Here is a 27,958-nt window from a genome sequence, read left to right as displayed (position 1 = left end):
TTTATGGAGGACCTACTGTGTGCTAAGCCCTGCTCTAGGTGCGAAAGACAGAGCTATGAACAAGACAGACAAAAATCTTTGTCAACCTGGAGATTTCCGGTAGAGAGAGACAAAATGAACAGTGTTAGTAAGTAAAACATACCGTGCCAGAGAGATATACAATCTGTGCAGAAAAATAAAGCCGAGAGGGGGAAGTGGTTTGCAGTTTAGAGTGGTCATGGAAAGTCATGCCGAGAAGTCCAGATTGGTCAGAATCCTAAAGGGGTGGGGGAGTGGATGGGCGCAGAACTGGGGTGGAGGGAGGATGTTCTGGGTTGCGGGGACGTGGGTTCCCAGGCCCTGAGGCTTTAGTGCTGGGGAGGGAAGAGGTGCTGGCCTCGAAGTGGGGCATAACTGGGAGGCTAGCTGCGGCCGGGCACAAGCCTCATTTATCAGCATGAGGAGTTAGACTAGACTGTGGAGGCAGGTGGGAGCCATTGAAGACTGTGGGGTAGTGTTGATGTCATGGCCGAGACCCCCAGGGTCTCAGAGCTTGGCATCTGTTAGGTGTAGTTGTTTGATTACTACACAAAGGAAACTCCAGTGTTGTGGGAAGTGTGCAAATGTATTTTTCAAACATGTTCTTAAGATTGTTTAATCTTTTTTTTTTTTTAATTATTAGTTTATTTACTTCTGGCTGCGTTGGGTCTTGGTTGCTGTGTGCGGTCTTTCTCTAGCTGTGGGGAACGTGGGCTACTCTTGGTTGCTGTGCGTGAGCTTCTCATTGCGGTGGCTTCTCTTGTTGCGGAGCACGGGCCCTAAGCACGTGGGCTTCAGTAGTTGTGGCTCGCGGGCTCTAGAGCGCAGGCTCAGTAGCTGTGGTACACAGGCCTAGTTGCTCCATGGCATGTGGGATCTTCCCGGATTGGGGCTCAAACCCGTGTCTCCTGTATTGGCAGGTGTATTCTTAACCACTGCGCCACCAGTGAAGTCCCTGCTTAATCTTTTTATGTCTCCTTATATTTGCTTGTGTGGTCTATATCACGTGAATCTCAGGGATTAAATCATTACTGTACAAATCAAAGTTCTCCCAAGCGATAATATTCATTTCTTGACATACCCTGAGGTAAGAGTCCTGCTTTTCATTGTCCCCTTATCTACATTTGCTTCTAGGAGGAGAGTTTCAGGTTGAATTTCAAGGACTTGATGCCTTTAAGAATCAATGTATCAGACAAGCCCTGTGTGGTGTGAGGTTTCTAAATAGGCCACAGCTCTCTGATTCTCATTTCTTCCCCACCCCCGGTACGTGGGCCTCTCACTGTTGTGGCCTCTCCCGTTGTGGAGTTCAGGCTCCGGACGCGCAGGCTCAGCGGCCATGGCTCACAGGCCCAGCCGCTCCACGGCACGTGAGATCTTCCTGGACCGGGGCACGAAGCCGTCTCCCCTGCATTGGCAGGCGGACTCTCAACCACTGCGCCACCAGGGAAGCCCTCTTTTTTTTTTTTTTTTTTGTGCCATGCCGTGTGCCTTGGGAGATCCTAGTTCCCTGACCAGGGATCGAACCCTGGCCCCTGCAGTCACCGAGTCCTAACCACTGGACTGCCAGGGAATTCCCTGATTCTGGTATCTAATTTATAATACTTCTTTCCATATGAACATACAGTAGCAATGTGGATTTTAATGATGTTTTAAGAAAAAAAAAAAGATCTGGACATACACATCAAACTTTCACTTACCACGAAACTGGGCACATAAAAAAAATGTTCATTGAATATTGCTGGCAACTTGTGCTTTGTTGCCAGGACCAGATAGCAGGAGATCCATGGAGTGTGTAGGGATAAATAAGATCACACATAGAGATACTCTTGCTTCCCCCCAAAATTTAAAGGTTTGGGATTGAGGGCGTGATATTTAGGGATGATATTTCTTTGTAGAACAGTATCAGAGTTAGTGGTAAGGATCAGTTAGAAATATAATTGTTGGAATTAAAGGTGATCACTCTTTCACTTCTTATCATCTTCTACTTTGTTTACTTTGAAGAATTCAGATAAATTACTAAGGTGAGGTTCACAGCAGGGCCCAAGTTGATTTGCAAAGACATTTCCTTCAAAATGATTGCTAACTGATTTCACTAATTCATTATCCTGAAAAGATTCCTTAGTGCTACTTACAGATCATTACACCTTTTAGAAATGATTACTTTCGCCTCAGGAGTATTGCTTTATGTGGAGGCATTATTGCTTTCACAAGGAAACCTTTGTTTCCTGGATGATAGAATAGTTGAGGTCATGTTTATATTGTTGGGTTTTCTGTTCTTGGATGTTTCCAAAGGTTCTCCAGCAACTCCATTGTCTTGGCTGAGAAGGTGTCAGAGAGGCTCTGCCAGCCCTTGTGGTGATGACAGTCCGCCATGGGTCTCTAGGTCATATTCACTTGAGATGGACATCCCCAGTGTGAGATGGAAAAATAGCAGTGTTCCTCTCTTTCTTTTCCCTGGTGCTTGGGTTCTTTAGACTCACTTGGACTTGACATTTTGTCCAACCATTCGACCACCTTACTTCCCTATTTCTTCAATTCCTCTTGTTGCCTGTTTGGTGATATAAGTCTGTGTGGAATTCAGACCTCGTTGCTTAGCTTTCCTCCTCAGCTAAATGCGTAAGTCTATGGAAAGCACCTAGTAAGGTCCCTGGCTCAGGAATTGTTAGCTGTTATCAGAAGATTTGACTGGCGGGGTAGGTATGAAATGTGCTTCATTATCTGTGCTAACTGTTCAGCTAGTATAATGAAAAATGTATATCTTTCAAAGTGGTTATTTTCAGAATATCATGCTCATTTTGTTGTTCTTGTTGCGTGAAATTCTGGTCACATTTCTTCTTCTCCCTGTCGTGATTTACACTGTTGGATGAGTACAGTCAAGAAAAAAAGGCATTCCCACATCTAGCCTTCTGTTTGACTCTTGGTCGTTTGACTAACAGATTTTAGGGTAGAGCATACATTAATATTTATAAAATGATACTGTGTATTATATCCACAAGTGCCTTTCTGGCAAGAGGCATTAACTTGCGTCACATTATCTAATTATGGTCATGATAGACAAAAGTGGTAGGAAGGGAGATAATAGAGTTTATTATTTAAGTTATTATTTATCCAACATGGTTGAGGAATATTACACTTGTTCACTCATTTGACATGTAAATATTTGATATGTGGAAGTGTTGGGTAATAAAATGTTGAGGCTAAAAGAAAACTTGAGTTAGTATTAATATTTCAGAAGTAGGAAGACCGAGATCCAAAGATGTTTTTCAGTTATTTCTGAATAATTGACTTTCTTCCTACCACCAAACTTACTTTCCAGAAAAAGTTTGGCACTTAAAGATTGATTGCTTTGCTTAAGTTCAGGTCCTCCTGTTCCTGTTTATTCCTTCTGCAGATGTTTATTTTGCTAAGCTACTATTTGCAAGCCCTATGATAGCCCAGTGATAAAAAGAGCCCACTTTCTGGTGGAGATAAGATGAGCAATTTCATTATACTGCCGTAAGCGAAATAATTTTAATGGATGTATAACAGAACTCCTACAGAGGAGACAATTCTTGATTTAGTCCCTATATAGAGCAGATGAAACCTGGAGAAAGTATTAAAGACTGAATAGGAGCTTTCAAAGCAGGTGAAGAGAAGCAGCTTCCTAGCCAGAGAGAGCACCTTGTGCGAAGCCCAGGGGTCAGGAATAGTATGGGTCATTTGGGAGCACATCATTATGAAGTATTGCTGTAGTAAGTGGGGAAGAGTGGAAGAGATGAGGGTGAAGAAGTGGACTGGGATCAAATCTAAACAGGCTTTGTGTTCCGTGCCAGAGACTGGAATGGCTAGATGTTGGACTTTCTTTGGAGACCGTTGCTTCCCAATTCTGTATCCTTAAGAAGTTTGATAGGGATATTCTTTTTTTTTTTTTTTTGTGGTACGCGGGCCCTCTCACTGTTGTGGCCTCTCCTGTTGTGGAGCACAGGCTCCGGACGCGCAGGCTCAGCGGCATGGCTCACGGGCCCAGCCGCTCCGCGGCATGTGGGATCTTCCCAGACGGGGGCATGAAACCGTGTTCCCTGCATCGGCAGGCGGACTCTCAACCACTGCGCCACCAGGGAAGCCTGATAGGGCTATTCTTATAACACCCTCACTAGGTGTTATTTACACCAAAGTACCTCTGTAGGAGAATAAAACACTGGGAGCCAGGTACCTAAGGGATGGCTAATCACCTGGCTTTAAGGACGGCTTTTAGAGAATCTAGATGAAGAGAGGAAATGTGAAAGAATTAGGTACTTCTCCAAGATAATTTTTCCCTCAACTAAGATGTATCAATTTTTAAGCAGCAGTACATTTGATAACAAAACCAATATTCTTTGAAGCTGGTTAAACAAGGGGTTACGTATTTTAGTGGACATTCATGCTCAAGAGAAGACTTTGTTGCTTAATAATGACATGTGCCTGACCAGAAGGCCAGTCCAGCACTGCAGAAGCATGGGCCAGTGGAGGAGGCCTGAGATTTTCCTTTTAAAACGTTGAGATTCAGTCTCAAAGTAGGGGAAATGTAAGGGGGTTGAGTTCTACACCATTGGGTTCAGTCAGACTAGTTGTAGCTAGGGAAGAGTTTCCATGAACAATCAAGTATCCTGTTCTGATTATTTAAAAAAGTTTCAGAAATGTAACCATTTAGTGTCTGACTTTGAGTAACTTCCTGGTAAAACCACACCAAAGAGAAACTGGTTGAAAAAATATATTTATATGTCCAAGTACCTGGATGAGGTGACATGCTATATGGGACTGTTAGTCATAAGCCATTTATGAGATATCTTAATAATCTTTTTGAAGAATTAGTTTTTATTATGTTAATCACTTTTGTTGCTTTTATCTCTGTTACATTGATTTTCTCCATGTACTAACTTCATCTTTCTTGTTTCTTTGGATTTGCTTTGTTGATCATTTTCTAATTTCAGTTGAATGCTTAGCTCATTTTTTTTAACCTTTCTTATTTCCTGTGAAATTTCCCTTTAAACACTGCCTTAGCTGTGTCCCATCAATATTGACATGTGACATATCTATTGTTATTCATTTTTAAGTATTTGGTTAATTTTCCCATAATCTCCTCCCATTTTAAAAAAAAAACATTTTATCATAGAAGTTTTCAAATATATACAGAAGTAGAGGCAACTGTGTAATGACTCAATGCTTCAGTAGTTATCAATTCAAGACCAATCCTGTTTTAATCTGTTGGGACCTCAGCCAGTAAATCCTCTAGGATTGGAGGTGCTAGAAGGGTCCTGCAAAGTGATATTTGTTCTATTAAAAGCACCTTTGGCTTGCCTTACTCTGCACAGTGATTGTTTTCCAGACCTTAAACTGGTCTGATAAATGGGAAATTATTTTAAATTTAAATTGTGCGTGTGATTCTCTGACACTGTGACCTGTAAATTGTTAGCATTGTACAGTTTCAACTAAGATGCCAGAATCAAGGAAACAAAAGGAGGAGGTCTAAAGGGACCTCACAGATTACCCATCCCACCTCCGTTTTAGTGATGAAATGAATTGGAGCCGAGGGGGCCAAATGCCTTGTTCAGGGTCACTCTAATGACAAAGCTAAGGTTGTGGTCTCCTGGGCCAGGGCCTCTCCATGAGAACAGACCTCTGGGCTATCTGATTTTCTATATGCAATTAAGGGTAGATAGTCCCTAATTTAGGCAGAATTTTGAAATAGGAGAGTTGTGTTCTGTAGCCCTGGTTTCTCCTCTTCTCATCTTGCCTCATGAATTCCTTCTAGAAATACTGCTTATCTTTTCTTAAGTTCTTCTCTGTCCCCACCAGCTTTCTGTTATCAAAAAGGAAATTATCCTTCCCTTACTTAATTTTTTCCTCTGTTTCAAGATTCCTAGGAACATTTTATTCACATACTTGGTTGATTTTGGTTAGAGTAGTGGGAAATTATACTGTAAACTCCTCTTTCCTAGCATTTTAATCCTTAGTACCTTGCTCAATTCTTGATGTATAATAGATACCAATAACTGATTGAGGAATGAATGTTTGAAAGAAAGAATGATTGAACGAATGACTTTACATGCTATAGTTCGTCCCTGGTCCTCCTCTGATAGGTGTGTATTGCTGAGGTGTTGACAACAGTTACAGCAATGGAACATTTGCCTATCATTCATAAATGTTTTACTATAAATTGATTTAGTAAATTGGTTCAGTACTGTTTGTTTTTCAAAGACTTCCCCACTTGGACATAATATGAATCAGTGGTCATGTTTGTTTGTTATATATTTAGAGGTTTGCATCAGTTTAAGAGTCCTCAAAAAAAATTGTGTGCATATTTTAGTATTTCCATTGTTTTAGATTAAGGCTTGGTCTACTCTGCTACATAGTTACATATGCCTAACATAGTTTTACTTTGTGGAAATGCCTATAAAACAAATTTTTATGTCATGAATCATTTCTACTGATAACCATAATTTTGCCCTTCTTGCTTTGCACTGATTACAGCATGAAGAAGAGAGGGAAAGGGAAGCACCAACTTTTAGATCATCCGTTTTAAGCTGGAAGGAGAGAGAATGAAAGCTCACTGCATTAGATTCCTCCTTGAGCAGGGCTGAATGCATGATAACAGCCAGCCGGGAGCTGGGGGAGTTAAGAGCAGCAATTTTACATTACACTGGAGTTTCTAGGCTGGCATGGAAAGAGATGCCAGTACTAGCTATCTGTATCTTACTGTAGCCACAGGGATATGTGAACAGCTGGAGAATTAATTTGATATATATTCCCAGCAGCCTCTCTTCTGCCAACAGAATTCCATTACTGTGAGGTTCTGAGTGTGTGCCATGAATCTGTGTCTTGCTTTTTTTTTTTTTTTTTTTTTTTGCGGTACGCGGGCCTCTCACTGTTGTGGCCTCTCCCGTTGTGGAGCACAGGCTCCGGACGCGCAGGCTCAGCGGCCATGGCTCACGGGCCCAGCCACTCTGCGGCATGTGGGATCTTCCCGGACCGGGGCACGAACCTGTATCCCCTGCATCAGCAGGCGGACTCTCAACCACTGCGCCACCAGGGAAGCCCTGTGCCTTGCTTTTTAATATCTGCTATAGCGTGTTTCTGGTAAGTGGAATGCCACATAATGGGGTGTAGCCGTATCTTGGTTTGGAGTAAACTCCATTACCCTAAGCTGATATGAGGTAGAAAAGGTAAGGCTCTGAGTCTACAAATGCCTTCTGCCTTCAGGAAGTTGGACATTTCAGATGAACACACAGTACTTTGTCCAATAAGTGCAGTCATACCTGAAACATTTTATTCCATGTTACTGGAATTTCAGACACCAGCAAGCAGATGGAAATATATTTTGACAAGCAGAGAGGTGGAATCTGGGACCAGTTGGGCCAGGGTTGCTGTGGCTGGTTCCTTGAGCTCCTGGGCACAGAGCAGGTGTAGCCCCCGGGGCTGCTGCTTCCCAGATCTGGAGCTGGCTGTCTTTGTACATCTTCCAAGACTCCTCTTCTTTCACATCCTTTTCCCCTCTCCTACCCTGAGGATCACAACTCCTTTCTCAGTAGTCTTTGCACTTAGAATCTTTTATATCAACTGTGGAAAGAAGGAATTTCAGGCATCATCAAGAATATTGGAAAGTAGTCTGTGGAACAGAAAGACCAAGTCCAGGGTTAGACTGAAGGTGACTATTGGAAGTACAGGTGTTTCAGGTGTTTTTGCTTTGGTACCACATGTACACTATTAAAAATTTTTTTTTTTACAAAATCATTCACTACACTAAAGGTAACAGAGCTGTTGGGAAAAATAGGGATGGGGCAGATCACTCAAAACCTATGGAACTGTGAACACAGAGGATAAACATAAACAATAAGACTCCAAATAAAGCTCCTGACTCAGGTAAGCTGCTCCTAACATTTGCATCTGGAGCCTGGACAGCCCATCCTTTGCAGCCTTACACACTCATGAGCTCAGGCTGCTTCCTTCAGGGCATGGGAACCTCACAGATGCTTACTCTGAATGGAGACTAGTTTCATCAGAATTAAATACAAGATCCAGGGGTAGTTTTTTGGTTTTTTTTGTTTTTTTGGCTGTGTTGGGTCTTCATTGCTGCACGTGGGCTTTTCTCTGGTTGTGGCGAGCGGGGGCTTTTCTCGTTGTGGAGCATGGGCTCTGGGTGCATGGGCTTCTGTAGTTGCAGCACATGAGCTCAGTAGTTGCGGCACATGGGCCCTAGAGCAAGCGGGCTTCGGTAGTTGCGGCATGCGGGCTCAGTAGTTGTGGTTCATGGGCTCTAGAGAGTAGGCTCAGTAGTTGTGGCGCACGGGCTTAGCTGCTCCATGGCATGTGGGATCTTCCCGGACCAGGGATCGAGCCCGTGCCTCCTGCATTGGCAGGCAGATTCTTAACCACTGTGCTACCAGGGAAGTCCCCAGGGGTAGTTTCTTCATCATGAGTTTTTAAACACGGGAGAATATCTCTAGCTTTTTCATTTGTACATTGAACCTCCCCAGACAGTTAAATGTAGTGGAAAGTTCAACCACTATAGCAGCCATTTCTTGCGCTAAAGGAAGGAATTTAAATGAGATTATAAGCCTTTTCTTAAGGTGTTCATTTAACTGCGAAGACTTTTCCTTTTATTGTGAGAAAACTTTCTCCTGATGTTTTTATAACATTAATGAGCTGGGGGAAAGCACACATGAACCAACACACCTTCTGCATTATACTGACATCAGTTTGTTCCAAATCACGTATAACTAAAATCATGTTAGAGAAATGTGTTTTTATGGTTCCGTAGTAACTGTTAGGGGAAGAGGTACCCAGTATCTTTTGTTATTTCTCAAACCTGGGTCCTATGCTGTCTTGGCCTAAGTGTACCAGCAAGACATGATCTTTAGAGCAGCAGTTCTCAAAATGTGGACCACAGACCCCTGGGGGGCCCTGAGACATTTTCAAGTAGTACATGAGGTCAAAGTTATTTTCACAGTAATATTAACATACTATTTGCTTTTATTCTGTGTCGACATTTGCACTGCTGGTGCAAAAACAATGCTGGTAAAACTGCTGGCATCTTAGCATGAGCAGAGACTATGGCCCCAAACTGTGTTAGTCAGTCACCACTCTGCACCTGCAGTAAAGTAAATACTAATAACCAAATAACAAACCAAATAAAAAATCAGTTTCCGGCCCACTTCTCTGGTGAGACAGGGCCGGGAGATGCTCTCCTCAACTCCTTGCCTGGGTGGGCAAGTCAGGCTCTAGGGCCGGCAGAAATCCTTGTTTAGGGGTCCCATCAAGTTCCCCAGAGTGCTACAGCTGAGCGGAGCGGCTGCTTGGGACTCCTGCTCCGGTGGTGCAGAAAGCCTTCTTGGAATCTGACATGACCTCACTTTCGGACTGTTGGCCAGCTGCTCCTGACTTGGCCACATGAAGGCTCAGACTGTCCCAGTCTCTGAACTGAAGGGAACCAACACTATTAGCATATCTCTCACCACCATGAATGCAGGGTATTTCAATGAAGAGTATCAGGAGGACATCTACAAATCCCAGACTGGCATGTGTAAGTTCTGAGGAATGGTGGAATAACCCAATGTATCTGGGTGGCCTTTGGAGACAGCTGAGACAGAGCTACAACAGGGAAGTGGTTGGCAATCAACTCATAGCCCACCTTCTCCAGCCGTGTGACTGACAGGCTCTTGGTGCCCTGGCTGGCTGTCAGGCCTAAGCCTCTGAGGTGGGAGAGCTGAATTCAGGACATTGGTCCAACAGAGACCTCCCGGCCCCACGTGATATCAATCGGTGAGAGCCCTCCCAGAGATCTCTGTCTCACCACTAAGACCCAGCTCCACTCAACGACCAGCAAGCTCCAGTGCTGGACACCCCATGCCAAACAACTATCAAGACAGGAACACAGCCCCACCCATTAGTAGAGAGGCTGCCTAAAATCGTAATAAGTTCACAGATACCCCAACACACCACTGCACTCAGTCTTGCCCACCAGGAAGGCAAGATCCAGCCTCATCCACCACAACACAGGCACCAGTCCCCTCCACCAGGAAGCCTACACTACCCACTGAACAAACCTTAGCCACTGGGGGCAGACACCAAAAACAAGGGAACTACAAACCTGCAGCCTGTGAAAAGGAGACCCCAAACACAGTAAATTAAGCAAAATGAGAAGACAGAGAAATACACAGCAGATGAAGGAGCAAGGTAAAAACCCACCAGACCAAACAAATGAAGAGGAAATAGGCAGTCTACCTGAAAAAGAATTCAGAGTAATGATAGTAAAGATGATCCAAAATCTTGGAAATAGAATGGAGAAAATACAAGAAACGTTTAACTAGGACCTGGAAGAGCTAAAGAGCAAACAAACAATGATGAACAACACAATCAATGAAATTAAAAATTCTCTAGAAGGAATCAATAGCAGAATAACTGAGGCAGAAGAATGGATAAGTGACCTGGAAGATAAAATAGTGGAAATAACTACTGCAGAGCAGAATCAAGAAAAACGAATGAAAAGAATTGAGGACAGTCTCAGAGACCTCTGGGACAACATTAAATGTGCCAACATTCAAATTATAGGGGTCCGAGAAGAAGAAGAGAAGAAGGGACTGAGAAAATATTTGCATAGTTTGTAGTTGAAAACTTCCCTAATATGGGAAAGGAAATAGTCAATCAAGTACAGGAAGCAGAGAGAGAGTCCCATACAGGATAAATCCAAGGAGAAACACGCCAAGACACATATTAATCAAATGATCAAAACTTTAAAATATTAAAAGCAGCAAGGGGAAAGCAACACATAACATGCAAGGGAATCCCCATAAGGTTAACAGCTGATCTTTCAGCAGAAATTCTGCAAGCCAGAAGGAAGTGGCAGGACATATTTAAAGTGATGAAAGGGAAAAACCTACAACCAAGATTACTCTACCCAGCAAGGATCTCTACTCTACCCAGCAAGGATCTCATTCAGGTTCGATGGAGAAATTAAAACCTTTACAGACAAGCAAAAGCTGAGACAATTCAGCACCACTGAACCAGCTTCACAACAAACACTAAAGGAACTTCTCTAGGCAGGAAACACAAGAGAAGGAAAAGACCTACAATAACAAACCCAAAACAATTAAGAAAATGGTAATAAGAACATATATACTGATAATTACCTTAAATGTAAATGGATTAATGCTCCAACCAAAAGACATAGACTGGCTGAATGGATGCGAAAAGAAGACCCGTATATATGCTGTCTACAAGACACCCACTTCAGACCTAGGAACACATACAGACTGAAAGTGAGGGGATGGAAAAAGATACTCCATGCAAATGGAAATCAGAAGAAAGTTGGAGTAACAATTCTCATATCAAACAAAATAGACTTTAAAATGAAGACTATTACAAGGGACAAGCAAGGACACTACATAATAATCAATGGATCAATCCAAGAAGAAGATATAAAAATTGTAAATCTTTATGCACCCAACATAGGAGCACCTCAATACATAAGGTAAATGCTAACAGCCGTAAAAGAGGAAATCGACAGTAACACAATCATAGTGGGGGACTTTAACACGGACTTTCACCAATGGACAGATCATCCAAAATGAAAATAAATAAGGAAACACAAGCTTTAAATGATACATTAAACAAGATGGACTTAATTGATATTTAGAGGTCATTGCATCCAAAAACAACAGAATACACTTTCTTCTCAAGGGCTCATGGAACATTCTCCAGGATAGATCACATCTTGGGTCACAAATCAAGCCTTGGTAAATTTAAGAAAATTGAAATCCTATCAAGTATCTTTTCCGACCACAATTCGTAAGACTAGATATCAATTACAGGAAGAAAACTGTAAAAAATACAAACACATGGAGGCTAAACAATACACTACTACATAACCAAGAGATCACTGAAGAAATCAAAGAGGAAATCAAAAAATGCCTAGAAAGAAATGACAGTGAAAATACGATGACCCAAAACCTATGGGACGAAGCAAAAGCAGTTCTAAGAGGGAAGTTTATAGCAATACAATCCCACCTCAAGAAACAAGAAACATCTCAAATAACCTAACCTTATACCTAAAGCAATGAGAGGAAGAACAAAAAAACCCCAAAGTTTGCAGAAGGAAAGAAATCATAAATCAGATCAGAAATAAATGAAAAAGAAATGAAGGAAATGATAGCAAAGACCAATAAAACCAAAAGCTGGTTCTTTGAGAAGATAAACAAAATTGATAAACCATTAGCCAGACTTACCAAGAAAAAAGGAGATGACTCAAATCAATAGAATTAGAAATGAAAAAGGTGGAGTAACAATTGACACTGCAGAAATATAAAGGATCATGAGAGATTACTGCAAGCAACTATATACCAATAAAATGGACAACCTGGAAGAAATGGACAAATTCTTAGAAAAACACAACCTTCTGAGACTGAACCAGGCAGAAATAGAAAATATAAACAGACCAATCACAAGCACGGAAATTGAGACTGTGGTAAATCTTCCAACAAACAAAAAGCACAGGACCAGATGGCTTCACAAGTGAATTCTGTGAAACATTTAGAGAAGAGCTAACACCTATCCTTCTCAAACTCTTGCAAAATATAGCAGGGGGAGAAACACTCCGAAACTCATTCTATGAGGTCACCATCACCCTGGTATCAAAACCAGACAAAGATGTCACAAAAAATACTTACAGGCCAATATCACTGATGAACATAGATGCAAAAATTCTCAACAAAATACTACCAAACAGACTCCAACAGCACATTAAAAGGATCATACACCATGATCAAGTGAGGTTTATCGACAGAATGCAAGGATTCTTCAATATACACGAATCAATCAATGTGATAAACCATATTAGCAAATTGAAGGAGAAAAACCATTATCATCTCAGTAGATACAGAAAAAGCTTTTACCAAAATTCAACACCCATTTATGATAAAAACCCTCCAGAAAGTAGGCATAGAGGGAACTTACCTCAACATAATAAAGGCTATATATGACAAACCCACAGCCAACATTGTTCTCAATGATGAAAAACTGAAACCATTTCCACTAAGAGTAGGAACAAGACAAAGTTGCCCACTCTCACCACTGTTATTCAACGTAGTTTTGGAAGTTTTAGCCACAGCAATCAGAGAAGAAAAAGATATAAAAAGAATCCAAATCAGAAAAGAGGAAGTAAAACTGTCACATTTTTGCAGATGACATGATACTATGCTTAGAGAATCTTAAAGATGCTACCAGAAAACTCCTAGAGCTAATCAATGAATTTGGTAAAGTAGCATGATACAAAATTAATGCACAGAAATCTCTTGCATTCCTATACACTAATGATGAAAAATCTGAAAGAGAAATTAAGGAAACACTCCCATTTACCAATGCAACAAAACAAATTAAATGCCTAGGAATAAACCTACCTAAGGAGACAGAAGACCTGAATGCAGAAAACTGTAAGACACTTGTGAAAGAAATTAAAGATGAAACAGACAGAAGGAGAGATATACCATGTTCTTGGATTGGAAAAATCAACATTGAGAAAATGACTATACTACCCAAAGCAATCTACAGATTCAATGCAATCGCTATCAAACTACTACTGGCATTTTTCACAGAACTAGAACAAAAAAGTTCACAATTTGTATGGAAACACAAAAGACCATGAATAGTCAAAGCAATCTTGAGAAAGAAAAACAGAGCTGGAGGAGTCAGGCTTCCAGACTTCAGACTATGCTACAAAGTTATAGTAATCAAGACAGTCTGGTACTGGCACAAAACCAGAAATATAGATCTATGGAACAGGATAGAAATCCCAGAGATAAACCCGCACACATGTGGTTACCTTATCTTTGTTTTTTTTGTTTGTTTGTTTTTTTTTTTTTGCAGTACGTGGGCCTCTCACTGTTGTGGCCTCTCCCGTTTTGAGGAGCACAGGCTCCGGACGTGCAGGCTCAGCGGCATGGCTCACGGGCCCAGCTGCTCCGCGGCATGTGGGATCTTCCTGGACTGGGGCACGAACCCACGTCCCCTGCATCAGCAGGTGGACTCTCAACCACTGCGCCGCCAGGGAAGCCCCTGGTTACCTTATCTTTGATAAAGGACGCAAGAATATACAATGGAGAAAAGACAGCCTCTTCAGTAAGTGGTGCTGGGAAAACTGGACTACATGTAAAAGAATGAAATTAGAATACTTCCTCACACCATATACCAAAATAAACTCATAATGGATTAAAGACCTAAATGTAAGACCAGAGACTATAAAACTCTTAGAGGAAAACATAGGCAGAACACTCTATGACATAAATCACAGCAAGATCCTTTTTGACCCACCTCCTAGAGAAAGAGAAATAAAAACAAAAATATACAAATGGGACCTAATGACACTTAAAGGATTTTGCATAGCTAAGGGAGCCATAAACAAGATGAAAGGACAACCCTCAGAATGGGAGAAAATATTTGCAAACAAAGGAACTGACAAAAGATTAATCTCCAAAGTATACAAGCAGCTCATTCCGCTCAACATGAAATAAACAACCCAATCCAAAAATGGGTAGAAGACCTAGACATTTCTCCAAAGAAGATATACAGATTGCCAACAAACACATGAAAGGAAGCTCAACATCAGTAATCATTAGAAAAATGCAAGTCAAAACTGCAGTGAGGTATCACCTCACGCCAGTCAGAATGGCCATCATCAAAAAGTCTACAAACAAATACTGGAGAGGGTGTGGAGAAAAGGGAACACTTTTGCACTGTTGGTGGGAATGTAAATTGATACATCCACTAAGGAGAACAGTATGGAGGTACATTAAAAAACTAAAAATAAAACTACCATATGACCCAGCAGTCCCAATGCTGGGCATATATACCAGTGAGAAAACCATACTTCAAAAAGGATCACATACCACAGTGTTCATTGCTGCACTATTTACAATAACCAAGACATGGGAGCAATCTGTCTATCGACACTTGATGATGAATGGATAAAGATGATGTGGCACGTGTATACAATGGAATATTACTCAGCCATAAAAAGAAATGAAATTGAGTTATTTGTAGTGAGGTGGATGGACCTAGAGTCTGTCATACAGAGTGAAGTAAGTGAGAAAGAGAAAAACAAATACCGTATGCTAACACATATATATGGAGTCTAAAAAGAAAAGAATGGTTCTCTAGGACCTATGTGCAGGATAGGAATAAAGACGCAGACGTGGAGAGTGGACTTGACACGGGGTGGGGAGGGGTGGGCTGGAACGAGGTGAGAGTGTGGCATGGACATACTCTACCACACGTAGGATGGATGGCTGGTGGGAAGCAGCTGCATAGCACAGCGAGATTAGCTCAGTGCTTTGTGACCACGTAGAGAGGTGGGAGGGAGACACAAGAGGGAGTGGATATGGGGATATGTGTATACATATAGCTGATTCACTTTGCTATACAGTAGAAGCTAACGCACCATTGTAGAGCAATTATAGTCCAATAAAGATGTTGGGGGAAAACAGTTTCCTTTAAGAATGCCCTTTATTGAATCAGTACAAGTTATTAATTTTATTAAATTTCAACTCTTGATTATACATCTTGTGAACATTCTCTGGAATGAAATGGGAAGAACGGATGAAATAATTCTGCCTACTGCAGTCCCACGGTTGTCTCGAGGTAAAATATCATTTCCTGGTTTCTTCTAAATATCCAAGTGGAAATGTCAGGTTAGCAGTTAGTTATAACTGACTCTTCGCTGGAGTACTCACATATTTGCATATATTTGAACATGCATGAATTCTAATTCATACATGAAATTATCACATTTCTTTCATTTTGTATATAGAGAAAATCACATTCGGATTTGGTATCTTGCAGAAGTTACAAACTTAAAAATACATTTGCAGAGGTATCTCAATTATCTTGACCTTTCAGCCTTGGAGACTACATCTTGTCGCATGGAGAGCACTAGGAGAAAACTACTTGATATAAATAGTTAAAGGGCAGTACTCCTGTTTTTAATCCCCCCGCCCCTTGTTCTTAAAGTCCTGACTAGTCCAAGGAGAAATCAGAAACTATATCAGAATCAGAACCTTGATCCTTGTGCTGTATATGTGGATTTACTTAGGAAAAGAGATTTTAAAACATCAAATTTGCCAAGTGCTGTCAGTGGCACTATTAGGCTCAGATTTGATTTCTGTATAATCAGACTTTACTAAATTTTTGCTTTCAATCCCTGTTGGATGGCTGTTACAGTAAAGTATAATGTTGTGTAATAGAAAAACATAAAAGCATTTGTCTCATAAACATGTTGTACTTGATTCTATAAAGCAGTGGTTGCTAAGGGAACTATTTGCCAAGAAGAAAAAGTATTGATTAGGATGGGGGGCATAGAAATGAAAGGGTTTCCTCTCAAAAAAGAAAATAAGAGCATGTAAGACATTTTTGGCTTTAGAGTCAGATACCTCCTGACTGGACAGGGTGGCCATGACATTTCCTGAGGGGGTGGTCAGGCTTACCTGTGCACGATCAGGTGCAGCCTGTCGCTGTTGCCAAGAGGCTTCTGCTGAGAACAGTAAGGAGCTGGAGAGGGCATTAAGGGAAGTTGCCTTTTAATTCTGATTCCACACTCAGGGGATATGGTCTTCCTGTGGGGAGGCAGAGAAAAACATCTGGCAGTGAAAACAAATTGGCCCTAAGATGGACTTCTTGGAGGGGCTGTTGATGCCAACCAGCTGATAAGAGGCTGAAGTCTAGAGCTGAACTGGGAAAGAGACTAATGACAGTTGATACCTAGAGAGAAAGGTACCAAAGTATGTCTGAGCATTTCTTCAAAATGCCTGCCTCATTAATGCTACACTAATAAGGTTTTTGAATAAGATTTTTATTATGTAAACATGTTCATTATAATGAAACATGTTTCCCTTGTTATACATCTATGCATTTGTTTACAAGACATTTTCTGTTTAAAAAAAAAAAAAAGGGCTTCCCTGGTGGCGCAGTGGTTGAGAGTCTGCCTGCTGATGCAGGGGACACGGGTTCGTGCCCCGGTCTGGGAAGATCCCACATGCTGCGGGGTGGCTGGGCCCGTAAGCCATGGCCGCTGAGCCTGTGCTCCGCAACGGGAGAGGCCACAACAGTGAGAGGCCCGCGTACCACAAAAAAAAACCCCAAAAAAGCATAGTCAACAGCATTGACCATACCAGTGACATGGAAAACTAGATAGGGTTACTGAACACTTGTACTAAGTCCTGGGGTTAAGGGGGTTCAAAGTTGGATAAGACCTGGCTCCTCCTGCACATGAGGACTCTTTGTCTAATGGGGAAGTTAGACTTTCGTGAAACCATTATTGGAAAGGGTAAGAGGTGTGCACAGGTGTTTGTAGGAGCGTGGAGGATAGAGAGCTCAGAGTTGGAGAAGACTTCTCAAAGAGGTAACATGTGACTTGGGTCTTGAAAAATGAATAGGAGTTATCAAGAGGAAGGAGAGAAGGAGGTGTTCCAGGCGATGACATTCTGTGAGCAAAGGCATGGGAGCATTTATTGAGGGTTTGTAGTGAGAATCTGTGTGCTTATTGGAGCATTAGGATGTTTGGACTTTTTCTTGTTAGCAAGAGAGAACCAATGAGCAGGCTTGTCTTTTTTTTTTTTTTTATGATACGCGGGCCTCTCACTGTTGTGGCCTCTCCCGTCGCGGAGCACAGGCTCTGGACGCGCAGGCCCAGTGGCCATGGCTCACAGGTCCAGCCGCTCCGCAGCATGTGGGATCTTCCCGGACCAGGGCACGAACCCGTGTCCCCTGCATCGGCAGGCAGACTCTCAACCACTGCGCCACCAGGGAAGCCCCAGGCTTGTCTTTTGAGGAAGATGATTCTGGTTGACAGTGTGGGAAATGGGGTAGCGCAAGGAGACAGGTTAGAGGATGCTGCGGTGGTTCAGGAGAGTGATGTCTTCAGGGAGTTCCAGTTACGATGGAGGGAAGGGATGTGTATTGTGGAAAAAAAAATCTGCATTAGAATCCATTTGATTTGGTGATACATTAACTGCATATATTTACAAAGATAGTAATAAAGATTTCTTGGAATCTTGGACGGGAAAGAGGAGAAATACAGTTTTTCAGTAGTTCAAATGTTACTTGAGTTTCTTACTGATTTTTAGGTTCCTAGGATTGAACTAATTTTGAATTACAAATTTGAATATACGGTCAAAAGAATTTCTTTACAGTAAATTTTGCTGAACTATATTAGGCTGGTGGTACTAATAACATGTCAACAATTAAATATAGAGGTAAGAAATTGTTTATGTGAACCATTTTGTCACGTGTTATAACCAAAGACTAAATTATCACCTACTTTACTGTGTTGAGTTGTTTCAGTATATTCTATTCTGGTTTTCCTTTCAAAGTAATTTAGTAATTTCACTGTTGTCTTGAAGATAGGAATGTCCCTTTGTGTGTATACATGTTATATACCTGTCATTTCTAAAGACCAAATACAGGCTAAATAGGAAAATAAATCTTAAAACAGATACCTTGTGTTTTTGTTTAAACTTCTAAAATTGTTTTACTAAGAGATGAAACTTTGATCAAATAAGAGAGCCTGATCTTCTGAAATCAAAACACAGGAGATTTTCTATTCTCCCTTTTCAAATAATCACCCTGAAGCTCTTTATTTTGTAAATGATATCCTTCTAAAGACCCCTTGACAAGAAAATTATTTATTTCAGTGAGGGAGAACAGTCTTTTCCTGACTTAGGCAGTAAGTCAACGATGTCACCAGAAGGAAAAGTTAGCCTTATAAAAATTATAGCCATTTGTTTGCGCTGTCTTTTGTGAAAAGACATTCTTAAGATGTCTTTATACCTGCCTTACTTTGAGCAGCAAGTTTAAGTATCTAAATTCAAGCACTTTTAAAAGATTCTCTCCAGATATGGTTATCAGAAACATGTTTACTATTTAATAGTCAGTGCCCAGTTAAGGTGTGATAAAGCATCTATTAAAGATAATGTTAAGAGGGGGGGAAAACTCATAACATCACAGAGACTCAGAGAAATAGTCTGGTTTCCTACAAGAGGCATTTCAACTATGAGGAATATTATTAAGGATTGAGTCTTGCTGTGGTTCTGTCATGTTTGTTTCATTTGTCTGAACTGGTTCCCATGAAAGTTGGTTTTAAAATCTATTTCTTACAGTCAACTCCATTTCATGACCCAGGACCCTGATATGGTCTCAGCCGCAGACTTTGACGACCTCAGCCTCTCAGTAGGCTGTAGCCCTTAGTTTTGTTTGTTGTTGTTTCTGGCTTTGGCTGTGGGCAGTAATGGACATTATTAGCATTTGTACTGAAGTGCATTGGAGGGCACCTCCTCCGTTGTATCCCATTCCTGACTCCTTGGGTGGTGTCCGTTTACATTTATTAGCACTGCCTTGATATATGAAGTTGCAGAGCTGTTTTAAACCTGAAGCTGGTCTCTACCAGATGGGGTAAAAAATTTGGGGGTTTTTTGGAATAATTTTGTAGATTGACAGATGTAGTTTTATTGAACATGGGAAAATCCTGGAATCTTTGTTTAAAATGAAGAAATTTAAAGGAATCTCAATTGTTTCTGTAATAACACATCAGAGGAGTAGTGGTTTTTGATCAGAAACGTTTGTATATATAGCTAGTTAATGTTGACATGTATGGCTATATTTCAGTCTTCTCTTTTTTTAGGAGGTTGGGTTTCATTCATTTGTAGAACTGCAGCCAAACTGCGTTTCGTAAATTGAGGTGTCAAAATCAGATGTTAATCTTGACATCCTCGCACATTTTTGCTTTCAGACAGGCCTTTTTTTTTTTTTTTTTTTTTTTTTGGCGGTACGTGGGCCTCTCCCATTGCGGAGCACAGGCTCTGGACACGCAGGCTCAGCGGCCATGGCTCACGGGCCTAGCGAACCCGTGTCCCCTGCATCGGCAGGCGGACGCTCAACCACTGCGCCACCAGGGAAGCCCTCAGACGGGCCTTTGAATGAAGCTAACAAGCAAACATTATGTGGTTGTTAATTGTTTTACAGATGAGAACTGGGATGATGACCAACTGCTTGGTTTTGAACCATGCAATGAAAACCTTGTCTCTGGCTGCAATATAATCAATGGGAAATGTGAGTGTGACACCATTCGAACCTGTAACAATCCCTTTGAGTTTCCAAGGAAGGATATGTGCCTTTCAGCTTTAAAGAGGATTGAAGGTAAGTACACATTTTCAGTCATAAGTGTTAGCATTGTGTAACTCTGAGCAGTGACGGTATTTGAGCTGGAAAAGGCAAAGACAAGCTTAGAGCAATTGGTAGCTTTGATGATCTCAAACAAGATGCAGAATGTTGACTAGGTACGGACGTGATGGCATTGTGTGCCTGTGTGTCCACGCATGTGTGTGTTTTCCTGAAAGTGGTGGGATGGTCATGTTGTGGTAGTATGGCCAGGATAGTTTGTGCCAGCCTGCCTAGGTCACCTCTGCATAGTGGATGATTTCACATGTGGCATGCTTGAGGTCAGCATCTGTTGTTACCACGTCCATTCCGCGTGATTTACCATAGGATGGTGCTCCATGAGGAGAGCGCTAATTAGAAATGCAGCTCATCTGGCAAGAACGTGCATCTCTTTAGAAGAGGTGGGAGATTTGTGCAGTGGCGATCGGAGGCTGAGATTGACTCAAAATCATATAGGTGTGGATGGGTCATTGGGTGCTTACCCTCTGGAATGAAGTCAGAAATCACATTAAAATAACAAAATAACGTGGCCCATAACTTTTATACATTCATGCATAAAACCTAGAAAAGAAATTTAGGAATTGAAAATATGAAGTAATCAAGTAATTAGGGGTGGCATGCCCAGAGCTGAGTGCTGTGCCTTGCCACCAGAATTAACAGAGGATGTGGCATGGGCTTGAGTCTCAGCCCTGCCCCTGATCAGCATTGAACTCTTGCTGAGCCCCAGGTTCTGCTCAGGGAAAAAAGAAGACTGAACAAGACTTTCTTAAATATACCTTTTGTCTCTACAATGCTGCTGCTCAAAGATGGAGAAGTTGGTAATATAGTTTGGAATACCCAGGATTTTCCAAGTCCAAAATCAAGCTTATAAGGGCAGTAGAGCAAGGGCTGAAGTTTTTGAATTGTATTAAGTTTCTCAGACATATTAAATGGTAGTAAAGAATGGGAAATGTGCAGTAGCCTCTAAAATAGCATTTCTCTTTGTGTTTACCAATGCTGCTGAATCTTTAAAAGAGAGTACAATAGAAAACAACAGAAATGAAATTTTGGGAACACAGAGAGTCTTAGATAACATTTATTCTAGTCCTTAAATTTGAAAATTGAAAAACTCAGTTCTACACAGTGGATGACTGACAAGCCAAGTTCTAACTATGTAAAGTCTTTTTTGAATCACATTATGCCATAGACAACACAGTTACCAAACTCGTTTTTATTGTCTTGCGGCTCTTTGCTCCCCCGTCTTCACCCCCATTGTCCGCTGAAAAAATAGTATATTTTGCCAACTTCAGTGTATAAACTTCCAGGGGTAGAGTTGAAGCAGTCAAATGTCTATTAAATTAATTATTCATATAGATTTTATCACGTCATATAAAATAATACAGCAATTTAGAGTATTACTTTTTGCTGTTCTTATATTTCACAAAACTGTTTTAGTCATATTTCAGATGCCTCACCGTCACTGTCATTGTCTTTGCTGGAGCTGATTTCCGTGTTATTTAACACTGTTTTCTGAGCACACCCTCTTTATTGCCATCTAAGTTGTTGGAGATGCAGCAGATTTTGAATCCAAGTTATCACAAGAAGTTTTGTTCCAAAACACGGTGTCTTTTCACATAAAACTAGGACGGTTACATTTTTAATTAGTGAGGTGTGTATTTTTGATCTTTACAGTGTGGAGATTGTATTGATTTTTCAGGTGTTTCTGAAAAGGCTGTTTACAAGATCCAGCACTTCCAATTTTGACATCATTCCCTCAGGAATAATTACTGTGGCTGATTAAATTTCTCTATGCCCCTCCTCCCCTTGTTTTTTTTAACAGATTCTGTCTGATGGCCTCTTCATAATCCAAAAGTAGGATTGGTTGAGGTCATTTAAGGTTTATGTATCTTCCACAAATCGTACTTGTTTTTTTTTTAAATAAAGCACTCTGTGATATTTGAGGCCTTGTAAGAAATCAATATTGGGGGATTTCCCTTTCCTGAGAGATAATTTTGAAGAAAAAGGTCTACTTCTATTCAAGTATATATTGCAAATGAAAGAGTTAGTGATGGTATATCACTGTATATGATTAAATCATTAATAAATGCAATGAAGACTTGGAATGCTATAGGAATTTAGGGCCAAAAAATTGTGACCTGGCATTATATGATAAGGTATTGTAGAGGAGGAGGAGTCTGAACAATTTGGATGGTGATGGATTCCAGGAAGAAGAATGATACGGACAAAGAATAAAATGTACAAGTGAGAGTTGCTTGACTTACATGAAAGACACTTGGGAAATGAATCTAAAAGAGCAAGTTTATTTTTTTTTGCCATGGAAATAAAAGCGCCAAATCCTAACCACAAGACCACCAGGGAACTCCTGTAAAAGAGCAAGTTTTTATGTTGATAGGTAATAGGAACGAAAGATGGGGAGGCAGGACAGGACCAGATGATGAAATGTCTTCCACGTGGCTCAGGAAGGTTAGGCCTGGTGATAGGAGCTATCAGGAATCACTGTAGGTTTATGAGCCGACAGCAGCAGAGCATGGAGAAATCAGTGTTAGGCAGATTGGGGTTTTGGGGCGTGGAAGGCATTTGCAGGTGGAGCTTCTGTTGGAGAGCTCGGTGCAGCTTGTTGGAGAGCTGTTTCCGTTATTTAGATGTGGTGTCACAAGAGACTGGTCTAGGGGATGGCAGGGGAAAAGCAAGGAAGAGATGGAAACACGCCATTTTGATGGAAGAACGTCCAGTATCTGCTAACAGACAAGGGAGGGATGAAAATACAAAGATGATCCTGGGGTTCCTAACGTGAAAGAGTAGAAGAATGATAGTACGAGAAACAGAAATGGGAAAACCTCTCAAAAGGTGGAACTGAAAAATGAGGTGGTTGTTTTAGAGGGATTTAGGGTCAAGAGACACTTTAAAAATATGGAAGATATTACAGCATGTTTGAATGATGACAAGAATGATCTAGTAAAAAGGGAGAAACTGATAATGTAAGAAAGATGATGACTGCAGGAGCAAAGTCTTTGAGGAGGGAGAGGAGCAAAATTGTTCCTGTTTCTCAGAGATGCATAAAACAAGGTCATCAGCTGATGTTGAGGCGGAAGAAGGGGTGTGAAAAATTGGGGAGGGAGAGGAAATGGAAAATAGAAATCTCAGAGGGAGGACGAGTGAATTAAGTAGGGAAATGTATTAGGGTCGCCTGCTAGTGCTGATAGCTTACTTGAGGTTATAAATTTGAAGGGAGACCAGCCAGCACAGTTGTGCGCTTTTCCCCAGCTCTGGTGCATGCAGTGGAGGTGGAGGGTTAGGATTTAACCAGGGTTAGGATTCTTCCTGATGAGTCTGATATAAAGAGAAGGGTACTGAGATTGAGAGTTACGCAAGAGAGTGCTTATGGTGACTGGCCATGCCATTGCTGCTGGGAAGGATACGGCAGCAGTCAGTAGCGAAGGAACAGAGGCAGAAGTTCTGTAGATAAATGCAACACCTGCGTGTAGTTGGTATATCATGTGATTGCATGTGCTTTAGGCAAACAACGTGTTATTTTTTTAAGGGGAAGAGGAAGAATGATCTGAAATTAGTGATGAGAACAAAGAGGACCCCTACCCCACCCTCAGGATTTATGGCATGTGGGCGGTGAAGCCGTCCCCACTTGAGAGGACTTCAGGGGATAGAGAGCAGTCAGGGAGGAGTACCCAGGTTTCAATTAGAGCGCAAAGGTGAAGGGAACCATCTGGAGGGGAGAACGACAGCAAAGGGGATTTTGGTGATGACAGTCCACGAGTTCTAGAAGGCACAGTAGAAGGATTCGGATGGGAGGGTTGTGCAGAGCATGGGTGATTTTGCAGAGCCGAGGAAGATTGAGTCCAGAGATGATGGATGACCTGGTAAGTTTAGACTTAGTTCTTGAGGTTTGTTATGAGAAGGTGAATAGTTAGTTCTAGTTAAAGCCTTCCTTTGAGGACTGTTCTCTGGGGCATTCTGTAGTGTGAAGGTATGTATGCAGTTGGGGATGGGGCAGAAGGACTAGGGTTCTTGCCAGAGCATAATGAGATAATGTGGGTCCCCATTACTACGTTTTGTGAGCATGAATTTCTGAACATGAATTTTAAGCATAATTACAACAACATTTTTAGAATGTGTGGAAGTCATTGCAAGGCATTTCAATACCATATTTATAGATTTATGGAGAATAATGGCAATATCAGGGTATTTAAAAAAGTTCTTGTGTATTATTTTTGTTTAAAAGGGAGGGTATTGGTCCTGGATTTTAATGAACACATCATCTTAAAGTCAGTTTGTCACAGATTTAGAGGAAATAGGATACTGGATAAACAGGCAGCCAGGCCTTTGTACGGAATAATTTGTCAGAATTATCTTTGTTTCTCTGAGGAAGAAGAGAAAGACTGATAAAGGGAATGAACTGCAAGTCATCCCACCTTGATCTTAACAAAGCTTTTAGTTTTATGCCATACTACCTGTTTATCATCGGTTTGGTACATGCTGTACCGAGCTCCACAAAAGTTAAATTGATACACCATCAGAAGAGGGGACCACATTAACAAAAACAGTACCAGCCTCTGTGGCTGCCACAAGGGTTTTCTTGAGGGGCCTCTCTGGGCTTGGTAATGGTAGTTAAAGTTGATATGAAAGACTTCCATGATACAGTGAATAAGTTGGACTTTTAAGTTTGCATCTGACTACAGGTTGGGGTAAGTAGCTTTTGTTTTCTAAAAAAATTACTATAATTCAGAGTGGTTGTAATAAAGTTGAGAAGTAATCAGAAGTATGAAATCATGCCAGATTCAGAGAAGGATGTAAAGCACCCTAGAAAACATTCGTCTGTCGATCCATCCATCAGATATTCATTGAGTGCCAAACACGTACTAGTCACAGTTCCAGTTGCTGAGGATACAGCTTTTGTGGAGCTCACACTCAGAAGGGGAGGGGTGACAATAAACACAAAAGTGAGCAGGAAAGTATCATAGAGTATGATAAGAGCTATGAAGAGTAATCGTCAGGATGATATGATAGAGAATTACTGGGTTGACTGGGGAAATTGTTTTAGATAAGGATGTCAGGGAAGTTTTTCATGAAGGAAAAGCATTTGACCTGAAATCTGACTGTAAGAAGGAGTTGAACTTGTGCTGATCTGAGGGGAGAGAAGTCCACGCAGAGGACACTGCAAGCGCCAAAAGTCTAAGCTGAGAGAGAGTTTGGTGTGTTGAAAGAATGTCGAGAAAAAGCAAGAAGGTCAGTGTGGCTGGAATGTCATGGGGGTGGGGGGTGAGTAAGGGCCAGGTCACACAACGCCTTGTGTCAGATAACGATGAGGTGTGTGGATTTTGTGATGAGTACATAGGAAAGCTGTTAAAGGATTGTGAACAAGGGTGTAACGTAATTTGGTATGTGTTCTAAAAAATGAACATGGTAGAGAAGAGACTGGGAGGAGGCTGGAAAGATGCAAGAATGGGAACTCGTCCACAGGTAGTGTTCAGATAAGAGATAAGGGGGACTCAGACCTGAGAGCTGGAGATGGAGAGATGGGTGGGTTTGAGATGATTTGGAACTAGACTTGTTGATGACTTGTTGACTTGATGACTTGTTGTAGACTTGTAGACATGTGGGGGTGAGAGAAAGAGGAATCCAGGAGAACTCTTAGATTTAGGGTTTAAGCAAATTGTAGTGCTCTTTACTAGGAGCAAGAGCAGATTTAAGGAGGACTGAAGAGCTTTGTTTTGGATAAATTAAATTTGACACCGAAGTAGAACTGTTTGTCATTTAAGTAATTTTTGATATAATTAACTCATTAAGTAGCATTCATATACATAGCTTCATGATAAGTATACTGAGGGCTACAAAAACAGACATACATCCTTGAGGAAAAGTCAGCCCTTTCCACAAGGAGGTCTGACCTTGTTGGGAGATTCTAGAAAAAAATAAAATCAACCCAAATTCACACTGATATGTCACCAGGCAGAGTCTAGCCAAAGGGATATCTGTGTGGGATCCATAAAATATGTTCTTAAATATACTTGTTTGACATCACACATCACGTGGATTACTGGAATAGTTTAGGTGCTGTGGAACTTATTCCTGTTTGGAGCTACGCAATGAACATTTTGCAAAAGGAAGAAGACACTTGGGACTTAAAGTCCTCCTTTGTTTTAGCTGAAAGCACTTAGAGGTAATGTTTAAAGTTTCTAATTTCAGGCTGTATTTAATTATTTTTTCTCTATTAAGATATTTTAGAGAAAAGATAGTCAGAAATTGTCATGCGGTATTTTATATCATTGTCTTACGTTGAGTGGACAAATAAGAAATAAGAACTGCTATACATTCATAAGAGAGGGGTAAAGCAAGGAAGGCTTTGTGGAGGAATTGGGAACCAAGTCCAACTCTGAGAAATGCATTGAGTGGTTCAACAGAAGAGAAAGGAGAACTGAAGAGCAGCATTGGAGATAGACAAGAGAGGATGGACAGAGGGAGCCAGATGGAAGGGATAAAGGTGGCAAGTCAGTGGGCTTTAGTGGCTGATTGACTCTGGAGGATGGGGAAGGAGATTTGGGGGGTGAGGGGTGATTGTCAAGATAGATGCTTGGCAGGGGCATGATAGTCAGGCTGTGTATAGTGGTGTCATATACTAGGATGTGGAATACAAGGAAAGCAGCCTTATGGGAGGCAGGATGAGCTGGATATTGAGTCTGTTTTGTTATGTTTGATGTATCTGTGGAGAATCATGGGAATATTGGGAGTTACAGGTCTGGAACTCAGAGATCTGGGCTGGAGATAAGGATTCATGAGTTATCCTCCCAGGGAGAGTACAGTGCTGTCAATGACCTTGGAGTTTATAAGTGATGGGGGGAGTATGAGCACTTTTAGGAAGATTAATGTGACAGTAATGTGCTTAATGGAGGAAAAAGAGCGACTGTAAGTGTTAACACACCAAAATCAAGACGAAATGACCTGTGCAGCGACGGTGGTGCTGGAAGCGTCGAGTGCTCTGTTAGTATAGTGGAAGGAAGCCTCAGAACTGTTAATGTCAGCGGACTGAAAGTTAGCCTGAAACACAGCTGTTGGCACCCAATGTAGTGGGATGCATAAAACAGAATATATCATTTTAATTAACTGATCGGTTATTTCATTGATTTGTGCCCCCTTATTCAAGAAAGACTTTACAAGTGTTTGAGTCTAGGAGAGCTGGTCAGACCCACCTGAGATTAGAGCCATCCAGAGTAGGAGTGCTAAGATGATTAAATAATGGGATAGGAAGGTGAAGAGATAGCGTTATAGTCGTAGACTCTTTGAGTCCAGAAGGATCCTCTACTCAGCATTCTCTACAAGTGCCTTCTGAGGCTGGTCCTTTCATTTTAGAGCTGCTTTAATTCTTCATTCATTCATTTGTTCACTCAAAAAGTATGTATCAAGCACATGCTATGGGTAACTGAACCTCAGATGCCACCGGTTTGACTTTGTTTTGCCTTTAACTGAAAGACCGTTTTCTAAATTGCCTGAAAGGTCAGGTGCATAAATTGACTCGCATTTTAGATCCACTGTGGAAATTGGCTTTTGATTTTTTTTCAAGATATTTTATAAATGTCTTAAATGATATTTATAAGCATTTGTCCTGTCTCGGAAACTTACACTGCATGATATGTATGCTGAAGCAGAAATTAAGGATTAGAAAGAATATGTTTATATGGGCTTTCGTATCTGTATTTTTTCTGCTGCTTAAAGC

At 41.2% G+C, this 27,958-nt stretch overlaps 1 protein-coding gene across 1 annotated transcript in view; it reads left to right on the top strand.

Annotated features, from left to right (window-relative positions):
• The window catches only part of CRIM1 (cysteine rich transmembrane BMP regulator 1), a 206,715-nt gene that overhangs the window by 28,895 nt on the left and 149,862 nt on the right, over positions 1 to 27,958 (top strand). Inside the window, exon 2 of the mRNA XM_065891147.1 lies at positions 20,038 to 20,211. Within this exon, the coding sequence (XP_065747219.1) occupies positions 20,038 to 20,211 (174 nt within the window). The remainder of the gene's footprint in view (positions 1 to 20,037; positions 20,212 to 27,958) is intronic.

This window comes from Phocoena phocoena, chromosome 14, assembly GCF_963924675.1.
Source record: "Phocoena phocoena chromosome 14, mPhoPho1.1, whole genome shotgun sequence".
Lineage (NCBI taxonomy): Eukaryota > Metazoa > Chordata > Mammalia > Artiodactyla > Phocoenidae > Phocoena > Phocoena phocoena.
Note: the sequence above shows the minus strand (reverse complement) of the source record. Positions and strands in the feature narration are given on the sequence as shown.